Source organism: Littorina saxatilis, linkage group LG17 (assembly GCF_037325665.1).
Source record: "Littorina saxatilis isolate snail1 linkage group LG17, US_GU_Lsax_2.0, whole genome shotgun sequence".
In the NCBI taxonomy this organism is placed as follows: domain Eukaryota; kingdom Metazoa; phylum Mollusca; class Gastropoda; order Littorinimorpha; family Littorinidae; genus Littorina; species Littorina saxatilis.
The window spans coordinates 45,826,006-45,841,312 of record NC_090261.1 but is presented as its reverse complement, the minus strand read 5'-3'; the positions used below and the strand labels follow the sequence as shown (position 1 = coordinate 45,841,312).

The 15,307-nt window shown below is 41.8% G+C and overlaps 2 protein-coding genes across 4 annotated transcripts in view; one reads left to right on the top strand and one right to left on the bottom strand.

Moving 5' to 3' along the window:
* LOC138953411 (abscission/NoCut checkpoint regulator-like) overlaps positions 1-15,307 on the bottom strand; it is a 25,266-nt gene extending 9,959 nt beyond the window's left edge. For all 3 annotated transcript variants that reach the window (XM_070325212.1, XM_070325214.1, XM_070325213.1), the window contains exons 1-5: positions 15,125-15,307; positions 14,310-14,464; positions 12,689-12,742; positions 11,134-11,291; positions 912-1,000 (exon numbers count right to left, since the gene is read on the bottom strand). In XM_070325212.1, the coding sequence (XP_070181313.1) occupies positions 912-1,000; positions 11,134-11,291; positions 12,689-12,742; positions 14,310-14,464; positions 15,125-15,178 (510 nt within the window). In that variant the 5' untranslated portion in view covers positions 15,179-15,307. The remainder of the gene's footprint in view (positions 1-911; positions 1,001-11,133; positions 11,292-12,688; positions 12,743-14,309; positions 14,465-15,124) is intronic.
* LOC138953409 (heparanase-like) lies at positions 1,232-3,661 on the top strand. Its single transcript, XM_070325209.1, has one exon. The coding sequence runs from the start codon at positions 1,624-1,626 to the stop codon at positions 3,331-3,333; it is 1,710 nt and encodes a 569-aa protein (XP_070181310.1). The 5' UTR covers positions 1,232-1,623; the 3' UTR covers positions 3,334-3,661.

The following is a 15,307-nucleotide window of genomic DNA, read 5'->3' as shown; positions in this document are numbered from 1 at the left end:
TCTGGCCTACCAATCCCCTTCCCCAGTGTGTGTGTGTGTTTGTGTGCGTGTGCGTGTGCAAGCAAATAATGCTAGCCTTCCACTGGGAGGAATCGACTGGAATTTCCCAGTGATGGGATGATAAAGGAATCTTCTTCTTCTTCTGCGTTCGTGGACTGAAACTCCCACGTACACTCATATTTTTGCACGAGTGGATTTGTACGTGTACGTTTTTACCTCGCCATTTAGGCAGTCATATGCCGCTTTTGGAGGAAGCATGCTAGCTGGGTATTTTTGTGTTTCTATAACCCACCGAACTCTGACATGGATTTTTTGTTTTTTGTTTGTTTGTTTGTTTGCTTAACGCCCAGCCGACCACGAAGGGCCATATCAGGGCGGTGCTGCTTTGACATTTAACGTGCGCCACACACAAGACAGAGGTCGCAGCACAGGCTTCATGTCTCACCCAGTCACATTATTCTGACACCGGACCAACCAGTCCTAGCACTAACCCCATAATGCCAGACGCCAGGCGGAGCAGCCACTAGATTGCCAATTTTAAAGTCTTAGGTATGACCCGGCCGGGGTTCGAACCCACGACCTCCCGATCACGGGGCGGACGCTTTACCACTAGGCCAACTGCTGACATGGATTACAGGATCTTTTCCGTGCACATTTGGTCTTGTGCTTGTGTGTACACACGAAGGGGGATAAGGCACTAGCAGGTCTGCACATAAGTTGACCTGGGAGATTGGAAAAATCTCCACCTTAACACACCAGGCGCGGCCAAGATTCGAACCCATGACCTCACCTGCCACTTCGGAGGCCGACGTCTTACCACCAAACCACTGCGCCCGTCAATAAAGTAATGAAAAAATAATGGAAAAAAAAATTTCACAATAAAATAAGGCCATAAAATAATCACTACTTACCGGTTTAGTGGGTGCAGATCTCACTGCTGGATTTTCACCTTTTAGACGAGCCAGGCGCTCATTCAAATCTTTGTCTAATACCTTTTGTTCTGAAACACAATTTTGCCAATAAAATCAACTAACTCGCTCACAAAATAAAGTAAGAGTTATTAGAATAAGAGTAGTGAAAGCTAATACACATTTGTTACCTTATTCACTTAAATAAAAAAATAAAAAAATAAAAAAAACCCACTGCATTGTGTGTGAGTTTTGTGAATACATATGTGAATGCAGAGCCCTTTCTGTGCATGTTTCTTGAACAAGGAGACATTTCAAAACAAGTAAAACAGTAAGGATATCATAATGAGAGGAGGGGGAGTGGGGAGACAGAAACAGAGAGAGGAGAAGCAGCATCAACAACAATTATAACACAGAAAAGGCTCCTCTGCATGTATATTAAAAGTAACCAACCCAAAATAGAAACCGAAAGTACAACATAGTGCCATCACAAGATTCTATGACGTCATCAGGTCTTCCGGAAATCATGTGCTCCGACTATCACGTGATTAACAAGCACAAGATGCAGACGAAAACTCCGGCGTTGGATCAGATGCTTTCAAGCCCCGACAGGTGAACGAAGTGTGTGTCTGCCCCCGAGATTTGCAGAGACGGTACCACAGAGACAATTACAAGTTTTCGTTTTGAAGTAGATATTCCAAAAAGCAAAAAAAGAATGGGGTTGAAATCTATCACCGCGTTCATTACTTTCCTCAGTGCCGCTTGTTTACTTCGCGCCGCAAGCGTCAAAAATCATGTCATTTCGATGGAGATCGACGCCGACAAATCTCTCAGCTCAAACACTCCAGCGCTACGATTGAAGCCAGCCAGTCTGTACCCTGCGCCTACAGTTTTCACAAAAGGCAGAGGCCTGCCGAAAGCAGTCGGTGCAAGTGCTCCATCAGTGGCTAAAAACCGAAACGACGGAGAATTCAATGTTGTGATCGACCTGCAGAAAACTGTAAACACAGTTGGGCCGAGGTACGTTGGAGTGACACTTGACTCGAGCGTTTTTCGTCGGAGGTGGCAGGACTTTGACGTGAACTCAACAACCTTGCATACTTTGGTCAAAGGTCTGGCACCATCGCTGTTTAGAGTTGGAGGTTCTGCTGCAGATTTCTTCATCTTCAATACCAGTGATCCAAGGGGAGAAGACTTTAATGATGACTATGAAGACGCTGGAGGCGACCATGGTGCTTCAGATTATGACTACAGCGACACTGGTGTTGATAAACCTAAGATCAAAAACTACACTGTCACTGGAGAGGAATGGGAGCGCCTGAACTACCTTGTGCAAGTTGCAGGGTGGGATCTCATATTTGACTTCAATGAGTTTCAGCGCCAAGATGGCCAGTGGGATCCTAACAATGCCAGAGAGCTGCTGAAGTTTTCACAGAAGCACAACTATAACATCCCTTTCTTTCAGCTGGGGAATGAACCTAATTCTTACTACCACAACTTTCACTTCAGTATCGAGCCAGGACAACTGGCTGAAGACATGCAGAAGCTGCGTTCTCTGCTGTCGGAGTTCCCAGCTTACAGCAGGTCTTACATCCTGGGACCTGATGTTACAAAAGTGACGGAAGGGTCAGGCAGGGCATACCTGCAAGCATTTCTGCAGAATGGTGGGCAAGATGTTGTCTCTGCAACCACACTGCACCACTATTACTTCAATGCAAAGTCCAGAGGTGCCAGTCTGAAGGATTTCATCAACACCACAATCCTGGACACACTGAAGGATGAGCTGTCGATCGGAACCAACATCTCACATTCTCTGGCACCAGATCTTCCTGTGTGGCTTTCAGAAACTTCATCAGTGTCTGGTGGAGGTCTCGAGGGGGTGTCCACTGCCTATGTTGCAGGCTTCATGTGGCTGGATAAGCTGGGTCTAAGTGCTCTGTATGGTCTGAAGGCCGTTCTACGACAGTGTTTGTACAATGGAAACTACGCCTTGATTTCACAAGACTTCACCCCTTATCCTGACTATTTCCTGACCCTCTTGTACAAGCGCTTGGTTCAGGGGCCTGTCTTCAACGTGACATCATCTACAGACAAAGTGCGGGTCTATGCTAACTGTGCCAACCCTTCGCTCTATCCCAGAGGAGCCCTGACAGTGTACGTTCTGAACGTAAAGGACAAACCCACAACGGTCAAGTTCCCTCAGTTTTCCAACCAGATGTATGCACTGTACATTCTTACACCGGGAGATGAGGATGGACTGAAGTCTGCCTATGTGTCTCTGAATGGAAAGAAACTTGAGTTGGTAGGTGAAGACCTACCACCTACTCCTGCCCTGATGCGCTCCGGGCCTGTTACTTTCCCAGCCCACTCTTTTGGCTTTGTTGTTATACCACAGGCTGAAGTGGGGCTGTGTAACAGTGCTTAAGAGAGGAGGGGTGGTTGGATAAGTTTGCTGTTTGATTAATTGAAGGTTCTCAGAAGGCAATCTTGATTTCTCAAATTCAGGGAAAAGGCAGATATTTAGTAATTTACAGATACTTCTGGTATTTTTTCTCTCATTGAACCCTTTTTATAAGAATGTACTGGACATCCTTTCATATATTTATTTTATTAATTTGTTTATCATTAACAGCTGCGCACTGTCCTCTGTGTAAATGTGATAAATAATGTTAGAATGAGCTTTATTTGAAAAACTGTTTGGTCTTACTTTTTTGTAAAACAACGGTGCCTGTGTATTATATCAAGGAAATCTCTTGTGTTTTACTTTAATTTTTGTTTTTAATGCATATGATTGTGTGAGTGTGGTTGTTTGCGAGACTGGTAGAGAGATAGACATGCAATCACCATGTGTGCAGAGAGAACAAAGACAATGATATCGGCAACACCATATATAAATTTATATTGTTTCCCAACTGCATAATTTGTTTGTCCAATTGATTTCTATTTCTCATCATGACTTCATCCAAACTCTGTCATTTTATCATGCGCACAATCAATATAAATCACACGGCATCTGCTGCAAACACGCAGTATTACTCATTAATATCAAAAGACTGAAGATGAGGCTGACGATGTTATTGATCTCTTTATTTGCTCACCTGCTAACACATACCGTCAGCTCTGTCATTCACGGGTGTGTGTGTGAGTCAGTATTTTTCAATCCATGAAATTCAAATCTGGATCTCCTTATTAGTATGAACTGGTTGGAGAACTAGGAAGAAGTCAGGCATCTATTTATCAACTTGAATCGTTTTAGTTCAATATAAAACTGTTAGTCCTCCCGCGGGTTAGGGGGAAGAATTTACCCGATGCTCCCCAGTCGTAAGAGGCGACTAACGGATTCTGTTTCTCCTTTTACCCTTGTTAAGTGTTTCTTGTATAGAATATAGTCAATGTTTGTAAAGATTTTAGTCAAGCAGTATGTAAGAAATGTTAAGTCCTTTGTACTGGAAACTTGCATTCTCCCAGTAAGGTCATATATTGTACTACGTTGCAAGCCCCTGGAGCAATTTTTGATTAGTGCTTTTGTGAACAAGAAACAATTAACAAGTGGCTCTATCCCATCTCCCCCCTTTCCCCGTCGCGATATAACCTTGAACGGTTGAAAACGATGTTAAACACCAAATAAAGAAAGAAAACTGCTAGTGTTAGAAAATTATATGTTTTTTAAACTGCCTGACACTGCGAGGTAATTTTCCTTGATTTTATAAGGACAGTAAAATCTTTGAGTCTTGAATGTGTGCCAGTGTAAATATATTGTATAATGTTCTGTTTCTGTAAAAGGGACAATGTCATGCAAAACCGGTGTGAAATTTGAGATAACTTAACAAATTTACCAAAGCACAAATTTTAAACCACCAGTTAATAGCGTGATGCAATTTGACAGTATTGTTTCCTTATATTAAAATGCAGAATTGATATACATACATACATGTGTATACTGTTTGGGTAATAGGTTTATTTTTTGCTTTTGTTTTTTGACTAAACTTAAGATTTTTTATAAAATGAAAGGTATCTTGTGCCAAAACATGTGTGTGTGTGTTTTAAACTGCCAGTGCTTGCTATTACATTGACACATTACATAATAAAAAGCATATTTTTGATCTTTCATAAATGTCTTCTTTACAGTAAATCATGTAATACGGCTAGTTAACTTTTCCTGATGTGACTTAGCTCCCAGTCATCTGTGCCAATTTTATTCTCTGAACAACTTGTAACAAAGTATAAACTGATGTCATCAAATGGCCCTTTATTAACCACTTCTGGTAACCTAAGGGGTTAAACTTTTTGCTGTGCATGTGTGTCTCAAATAAAAGACAGCTCTGCAATGTGACTGTGGCTATTATCACACACCACCTTGCAAACCCCCCGCGGGTTAGGGGGAAGAATTTACCCAATGCTCTCTAGCATGTCGTAAGAGGCGACTAACGGATTCTGTTTCTCCTTTTACCCTTATTAAGTGTTTCTTGTATAGAATATAGTCAATTTTTGTAAAGATTTTAGTCAAGCAGTGTGTAAGAAATGTTAAGTCCTTTGTACTGGAAACTTGCATTCTCCCAGTAAGGTAATATATTGTACTACGTTGCAAGCCCCTGGAGCAAATTTTTGATTAGTGCTTTTGTGAACAAGAACCAATTGACAAGTGGCTCTATCCCATCTCCCCCCTTTCCCCGTCGCAATATAACCTTCGTGGTTGAAAACGACGTTAAACACCAAATAAAGAAAGAGCCACCTTGCAAAATAAGCAAAAGAGCTGCAACTCCAGCAGAAGAACTGATGGTTACAACCAATTTACGATTAGAACCACCTGAAATCATTGATTTATTCTTAGCTGATGCGATATATGCTAGTAGCTGATTTTGTGTGTGTTTGTGTCAACTTGCAGCTTGCTGATGAATTTTTAGAATGTTCGAATTACATTAAAAAATAATAGATGATGTTGAGAAATACATCTAACTTTGGTTTTGAAGGGCTGTGGAAGAGTTGCCTCCCCACCCCGGAAATACTTTAGCAAACAAACCGTACGTGTCTGTGAAATCATACAAATAATTGCCATCCCAGTAAAAAAAAAAAATGTTTGAAAATAACTCTTGGGTTTGAATGGGTTGTGAAAGAGTTAATACCCTATTGCCTTCAGCATGGGTGGGACTGAAAAATGTCATGAATCCTGAAGAATTTTAAGGGGGAGGGGTCTGGGGGCCCCCAGACACTGAAGGATTTGTATAATTAACTACCAAAACAACGTCACCACAGACATTACGAATCCAGATTTCCGGCATATACCGGAAGAATCCCACCCATGTTTAAGTGAGACAGTGACTGGCCAATAATGTCACAAGGGAAAAAGTAAATTTCCCATGTGACATTGTAGGCGGGTGAGGATGTGTGTCAGAAACACTTGTGGATTATTCGTCTGACAAAAAAATTCCCAACCCATACAAACCCGACAGAGTTATTTCCAGAATCTGTCGATCAGCTCTGTGTTGGCTGCACTGTCCGCTCAGTACTAAGCTCTTTTAATTCCCAACCCATACAAACCCGACAGAGTTATTTCCAGAATCTGTCTCTCAGCTCTGTGTTGGCTGCACTGTCCGCTCAGTACTAAGCTATTTTAATTCCCAACCCATACAAACCCGACAGAGTTATTTCCAGAATCTGTCGACCAGCTCTGTGTTGGCTGCACTGTCCGCTCAGTACTAAGCTCTTTTAATTCCAAACCCACACAAACCCGACAGAGTTATTTCCAGAATCTGTCTATCAGCTCTGTGTTGGCTGCACTCCGCTCAGTACTAAGCTCTTTTAATTCCAGAGTTATTTCCAGAATCTGTCGATCAGCTCTGTGTTGGCTGCACTGTCCGCTCAGTACTAAGCTCTTTTAATTCCCAACCCATACAAACCCGACAGAGTTATTTCCAGAATCTGTCGATCAGCTCTGTGTTGGCTGCACTGTCCGCTCAGTACTAAGCTCTTTTAATTCCCAACCCATACAAACCCGACAGAGTTATTTCCAGAATCTGTCGATCAGCTCTGTGTTGGCTGCACTGTTCGCTCAGTACTAAGCTCTTTTAATTCCCAACCCATACAAACCTGACTGAGTTATTTCCAGAATCTGTCGATCAGCTCTGTGTTGGCTGCACTGTCTGCTCAGTACTAAGCTCTTTTAATTCCCAACCCATACAAACCCGACAGAGTTATTTCCAGAATCTGTCGATCAGCTCTGTGTTGGCTGCACTGTCCGCTCAGTACTAAGCTCTTTTAATTCCCAACCCATACAAACCCGACAGAGTTATTTCCAGAATCTGTCGATCAGCTCTGTGTTGGCTGCACTGTCCGCTCGGTACTAAGCTCCAAACCCATACAAACCTGACAGAGTTATTTCCAGAATCTTTCGATCAGCTCTGTGTTGGCTGCACTGTCCGCTCGGTACTAAGCTCCAAACCCATACAAACCCGACAGAGTTATTTCCAGAATCTGTCGACCAGCTCTGTGTTGGCTGCACTGTCCGCTCAGTACTAAGCTCTTTTAATTCCAAACCCACACAAACCCGACAGAGTTATTTCCAGAATCTGTCTATCAGCTCTGTGTTGGCTGCACTGTCCGCTCAGTACTAAGCTCTTTTAATTCCAAAGAAATGTACATCAGAGCTGACTATTCATTGCAAGCGTGATCAGGTGATTGCGTCCCTCAGTGCGCAGATAGCTAGCAGAAACACCTCTAGCAGGAAGGGATTGGCCAACAATATCATGTGTTTGCTTTTTTACTTTAGTAGGTAGTGTGGTCACGTGCTTGCAGAAGATAGAGAGAGAGAGCGTGAGAGGGTGAGAGAGAGCATGCACTCTTATTGTAAGTAAACTACTCACAAAAAGTTAGGGAACACCCTTCATTTTCATGTGTTTTTGCAAATCGATGCTATTGTCAAAACTTTGCAAGCTACAACGCTGATCTTACACACACGCACAGAGTGGACTCCTGCCTTTGTTGTACAGGCTTGGTGTGCTGCACGTGCTACTCGGGCGTCAGTGGCTGAGCGTTGAAAATTGGTGAAAAGTTGGAAAATGTTACCGTTTTATGCTGACTCACCATTTTTTCTATAGCGTGTTTCTGACAAAATGATGCACTGCACGTGGAAGCTTGATGCTTTGACTGTGAAAACTGGTCACTGGTTACTCAATAAAAGTCAGGGCCTCTCAGGTTTTGATAGCAGACGCCGTTTCTTATGCGCATTAGTTTTGCGCAGGCGCCACACTGACTTTGGAAAAAAACTCGATTTGACAACACAGCTGTTTAACAGCTTTTTATTAGTTCATTCGTATACAAGAAAAAGAAGTTTGAGTTTTTTTAATTTTGAACAAGACTACTTATGAAGAAGACCAAAGCACAACATCAACGGAAAACTAGAAACAACTGAAGAACTAGGATGCAACAAGGGGAGGAGAAGAGAACAGCTAATCCGTACAACGCGAGCAGACGGCAGCAAATTTTTCAGTTTGGGTGAATGGCATTTATACTTGTCTCATCATGAAGCGAATTTTTCAACCTCAGTTATAAACGACTACATGAATGTTAGTGCCATGGGTTGTACATCAATACTTCAGAGGGGAAGTGGAGTATTTAGTGTGGAGTTACGAGATAAGAAAAGCCGAATGCGAAAGTTTGTGTCAGTCGGCAACTGAGCTCACACAGGCACACAAAAACGGCTGTTCCGTATTACTCCCCTGTTTGTACTACATCTTTCGACTTTGGGCATTTTGTGGTGTTTAGGGACAGAAAATAATTGGTTTTGTCCTGTTTCATCGGGAAGTTAGCAGAAAAGGGTGTGCTATCGACATTTGTAAAGCTGAAAAACATTCCCGAGAAGAATTTCAAGTTCTTAGTGTTTGCTGTTGTCGATTGAAACATCGTGTGGTACAGATGGGTAAACCGGAACCATGCGTCTTTGTTATTGCCAATATGCTTTGGGATATTGGCAAAAATGGCTGACTTCCGTAGCATAATGCTTTGATGATCGGAAAAGGGACGTGTGAGACCATCCAATCACAGCCCCCGAATTCCCCCACGTGTCCATCAGAATAGCTAAATAGGTGTTTATTGGAATTGTAAAGCGCTTGGAGCTGTGAATCGGGATTTGCGTTATAGAAAAGTGATTAATAATTATTGTAATTCAATCAAGTTGGCGTTTTAATGAAACAGATCCTGTGATTGGTCAGAATGCCCCAACTCATTAAAAATTACCGGTCATTAATTGTCGATAACCACTCGCTAAAAAAGCCATTAACTACCTGCTGGCGAGGCGCATTGATACAACCTCAACCAGTCTCGGTTAGCTTTGAGGGTTTTTGTTTGTTTGTTCGTTCATGGGATGAAACTCCCACGGCTTTTACGTGTATGACTGTTTTTACCCCGCCATTTAGGCAGTCATACGCCGCTTTCGGAGGAAGCATGCTGGGTATTTTCGTGTTTCTATAACCAACCGAACTCTGACATGGATTACAGGATCTTTTTCGTGCGCACTTGATCTTGTGCTTGCGTGTACACACGGGGGTGTTCGGACACCGAGGAGAGTCTGCACACAAAGTTGACTCTGAGAAATAAATCTCTCGCCGAACGTGGGGACGAACTCACGCTGACAGCGGCCAACTGGATACAAATCCAGCGCACAACCGACTGAGCTACATCCCCGCCCAGCTTTGAGGGTCATTTTACAAGTAGGAAATATGAAGGCCAACGAAATACCGAGACCATAAGGTATGCGAAATGATGACGTCGAATACATGACGTAAGTTGATGCATGAATTCTTCCGAACTACGTCAGTCAATTCCAAAGGCAAAGATCGCTTTTGTGATGAAAAGAATTTGTTTTGGAGTTTGCTGTCCAGAAACCCGTCAAAAAAGAAGGGAAAATGTATGTAAAAGAAAATAAAACAGGAGCAGTGATAAGATAGGAATACAGAGACATATGTCTTGGGACTTGACCCTTGCAGGTAGGTGGACTGAAAGTAATGTGTGAACAGAACAGAACCAATTCTGTCTGTTTACCATCGCATGAAAGCAGGAAAGAGATCGTCGTCAGATTGAATTACAATAACATTAACATGCTTCCATTTGAAACTTCTCGGTCGTCATCGTGGATTGACGCCTTCCCAAAGTCTAATTTCGCTCCGTCGGGCTTCAATTAGCTTTGGTCGGGCGTCAATCCCCGATGACGACCTCGAAGTTTCAAATGGAAGCATGTTAATGTGTAATTATTATTTGCAAGTAAGAGCAACTCTTTACATAACCCATAAAAAACAAACAGACTTATTTTGGGGGTTTGTCTATTTCAAATATGTATCACTTGCATGGAAAGTATTTTTGAGTGACTGTACATATTTTGTTGGGAAATGTTTAATAGGTAGTGAGTGACAAAGCAAGAATCTCAGTTGGGAGTGTAAACTTTTTAGAACAGATTTTACTGAAGCACAAACAGCTGTGTGTTTTCATATTTTCAAATGATTGTATTTTCATAAACTTTTTCTCATAGTTAATAAAATATTCAACATGTTTGCAGCTGAAGAACACTCAAATGGACGCTATATGTTCTCATTAAATGGAATACACTTTCATGGATGAATAAAAAGGTGTTAAATGCAAAAATGTTATTTTTCCTATGATTGTGTGTGTGTGTGTGTGTGTGTGTGTGTGTGTGTGTTTAAAAAACATTTCAATACAGTATAATTTTGTTTGAAACTTATATAACACTAACAAAAACTTAAACAAACCAAAAAACTGTCTCAAGCTAGTTCAACAACAAACATTTTGTGAACAGCATCTATTCAGTGAAGATCATCCATGTAGACACAATTTACCTACCATTTTAAATACAAATCTAAGTCAGGAAGCTAAGCATTTGGTAGCGTGTGAGCTAGCCTCTGCATATATATTCTTGCTCTACATGTAGTCCCAGTGATGACTGTTTTTGTTAGTGTTGATCTTATAGTTTCAGGCCGACAGATTGCTTAATGCTTTTATGTAGCTTCATGAGACTAGTTTTTGTTTCCTGCCGACCCTAATTTTGTTGTTAATTAAAGAAACAGGCCACCATTACAAAGAAACAATGAGCTCGCTGCAGACTTACTAAACTTGGGTGCTTTTAACAACAACAAAAATGTATAACCTACCTACGTTATTTATTATTCACAGGTTACCTTAACCGTTAGTTTTTTGTTTTGTTTTTAGCCTTACAAACCTTTTGGTTTCTCCTTTAGCCTGTCCAGTCTTTCTGCAATGTCTCTGTCTGGTTTGTCAAGAGCTGCATATTTGGCATTTGCTTTGCTGCCACCACCTTTTTGATGAGACCCAAGGGATGCACCGCTCGCTTCTTTTTGCTCCAAGGCTGCCATACGCCTGCAAGAGAGGCGAGAAATCATAAGACTGAAAGAAGTAGAAGTGCTATGTGTTTGACACAGTTGTCAACCAGCCATGGCACTGCATACGCCCGGTGAAGGACAAATTGGCCATCACACACACACGCACGCGCATTCATGCATGCGCGCCTCTTTCCCTGCAAGTGAAAGAGGGAGACATCTTTCCCTGTAAGTGAAAGAGGGAGAGAGAGAGAGAGAGAGAAAGAGATCAAAGGCAGGGGCACGCACCAGATAGAGAGAGAGACAGAGACAGAAAGAGAGAGACAGACGGATGGAGAGAGAGAGACAGGTAGATAGGCCGACACACAGAGACAAAAAATGAGAGACAGACACAGAGAGACCAAATCAGAGAGCCCCAAGAGACACAGTGAAAATGACACGAGAAAGCATTTATGTCAAAACATTTAACACTATAATCTATTTGCACATGAAGACTCTGGCTGCTCTACCCGGTAACAGCAGCCTTGGGAAGCTTTTGATCAAAATTCGAAGAGTTGGTGAACACCCACTATGTCAGAGGTAGTATATTTCCAATTTTGGTGAACTTCTATCCCTAAATTATAATCAAAGTTTGGTAAAAAATAAAAAAGGATACCTTATTATGTGTCGTGGCAAGAACATGTGTACATGGGATACATCTGGCTTCGCCAGGATAATAGTTCACAAGATTGCATTGCCACAAGTAATCAAGCTCACACATTGCTTAAAGTTTAATATGGTGGACTGTAAATTGATTCAGACCTATTTTGTTTTGATCTCTGATACTTTCCTCTTTTTATGAAATTAAAAAACAAACACCAGCATATCTATTATTTACACCCCCGGTATAGGGGTGTGTATAGGTTTCGCTCGATGTGTTTGTTTGTTTGTTTGTTTGTTTGTTTGTGTTCGCATATAGATCTCAAGAATGAACGGACCGATCGTCACCAAACTTGGTGAACAGGTTCTATACATTCCTGAGACGGTCCTTACAAAAATTGGGACCAGTCAAACACACGGTTAGGGAGTTATTGGTGGATTAAAATTATACAAGGACTTATAGAGGAACATCTTAATGGTCAAAGGGAAATAACCATTCTCACTCAGTCACTGCCACCAACTGAGAAGGTTATTTCCCTTTGACGGGGGTGTTTTTCCTACCTCGTAGGAATTTCTTGTTTTAAATCAGTATTCAGGGATATATACATAATTTTGCAGATTCAAAATGTATGCCCATTTCATTTTCACACATAAAATTACAAAAGTCAAAAAGAAAATGAGAAATCCTCTCTATACATGTAGTTGTAGTGCTTCAGTTACACTATGCTTTTGTACTCTGCTGTTCTGTTTCCGTGTGTAGGGTCAGGCTATAACACGTCACAAAACTATATAACTCACTTTAGTAATGCCTCTGGTGGAGTCCGTCTTCCTGATTCCACTGGTTTTGTCTTCCTGTAAACCATAGACAGAGTCTTGTAATACTATTTCAGTTTTTCACACAATTGTGAACTTCAGCCGAAAGATGAATATCATATAACTGACAACTGCAAAACTTTGAAAGAAAGAAATCCCAGTCACTGTTCAAATCAAAACTTAAAACACACTTTTTTTTAATATATATTATATCTTAAACATCCCGTCAAACCTAGTCTGTTCCTGATGTCAGTTTTGTACTCTATGCATTGTACTTATATTTTGTTCACTAATGTGTAGTGTTTGGCACGCTTGCACGAGCGTGTGTATGGGTAATGTGATACTTTATTATCGTGCAATATTGTTTTTTTTATTGATATGTGTATCAGTTCAATGTAAACATAAATAATTATGTTTTGTGAATGAGTTTTTCCAAAATGATTGTACAGCACCCTGGTTACATGCGCTCTTAAATTATTATGTAGTATTATTATTAAGACGTATTGAAACATGTACAGCACTCACTGAACATTCTGTGCAATACCAGCGCATAAATCAACAAGGAATCAAGTACAGTGGAACCTCCCGTAACGACCTCTCCCAAGAACGACCCCCTCCTTTTGCCGACCGAATTTCTCGGCACGGATGCTTTTCACACTGTAACTAACCTCCCAAGAACGACGCCCTCCTTTTTCCGACGACCGACCTACCAACTTAGGGTCAATAACGACTTTTACCTTTTAACCAGTGAGCATCAAAGCTCGTAATTATGCAGCACACGCGGAACATGCACGCCATTAGTCACGCATCAAATCTCAGGGGTGGTAGTCTGTAGTCAGTAGTGCGTGCAAGTCAAGTGGCCCACGGCTGTCATCTTCACACCTATTCAGTTGCTGTCACAATGGAAGGACTGCCCTCGAAGTAGGGGGGGGGGGGGGGGGGGGGGGGGGGGGGAAGAGGGGGAGTGGGAGAGAGAAAGGAGATGGGAGGGGTTGGGTAGGGGCAGTTAGAGCCACAACTCAATAATGAATAATTGCTGTGAACGTATTCTGTGAGTGTGTGCTCACCAACTGAAACCTCGGGTCAATGACCCATACTTGCCAATGAGCAAGTTTTACCAATGGCACGGTCTCCTTTGATGTCAGAGAGGAAACTCTTCCTGTCCCAGGTTACAGATACTGACCTTCTTACCCGGGGTCAATCACAGAGTTAGTCTTACCTATGAGACCGCGTGCTCGCACGTGTATGTGTGTGTGTTTGTTTGTGTGTGTGTGTGCATTTGTGTGTGTGTGTGTGTGTGTGTATGTGTGTGTGTGTGTGTTATGTCTGCCCGTCTGTGCGCTGGTGTATGGACGTTCATCATGCTTCTCCAAATGGGAACAAAAATAGGATAAGGGACACAACTTTCAAGACTGAACTGCCCAACAGTTGCCACCCCTGTAAAAAAAAACGTATACCTCCCAAACTCCCAATGAAGACCCCTCCTTTTTACAACCGATTTTTCTGGACATTTTCAAGGTCGTTAGTGGAAGGTTTTACTGTAGTAGCTATTGGAACCCAAATAACATTTTTTGCATGATCTGATAGTAATTTCAGTTTTACGTACCCCGTCAGAATATCGTAGCACTTGTTGCACACATGTTGCGTCTCTTTGTCACTACCTTTCGACTGGAGTCTGCTGTCCAGCTTTTCTTTTGGGATGGCTGCCTTTTTGGTCAGACATCTTGAGCAGAATGCAAATCCACAGTTTTTGCAACCTTGCTGTAAAAATAAAGCACAGGTAAATGACAAAACCATGATTTGAAGTTGTTAATTTAATTGTACCATCTGAAGGTTATCTGTTGACAGCAAATTCTCTGTCGGTAAAAATGCTTTGTATCTTCACAACTGACAGTAGTTTTGCCATTTAATACATCCAGCACTGTCTCTCTCATCTGTCCCCATGTCTCATGAGCACTGCATGTTTGACAATCTGACTGTTCATAGAAAACCGGCCCCAACAACTCTTTTCCTGATGTCACTTACCCCTGAACTAACCCCATCACCTTCTTTTTAATCCACATAACGAAGTGGGAGGGACTATTTTGAAATGGACAGCTGTTTGGTTCAATGAACCATTGAATGTCACACATTGTCAGACATTCCAAATGTTTTAGTGTAGAAAACAGTAATGAATCTATAATAAATGATAAGTGCTTCAGAAACAGTTGGGGAAGGGGTGGTAGGGGAATGTGAAGGCCTAATTCGGGAGAGTGGTAAATAAACTGAAGAGACGCTGTCGCAAACCAATGACAGCTACAATACAGGTATTCAAAATAAAACATTTATGTCAGACAAAATACCAGTACCACACACTGACACTGTGACAGCGACACACACTGTGACAGCACAACACTCATCTCTCCAAACAGACAGGTCTACCTCTTTCTTGAATAAGCCAAATTCAGCTCCACAAGCATAGCACTGTCCTGGCATGATGACTGAGGAACATATATTTCTTGCTAATGGTAAACAATCTGCCGATTTGTTTCAAGAAAGCGGTAAAGTACTGTACACTGTTGACTCATACACACTTGATGTGAAAGTTGTCATTGGGGAGGTTAC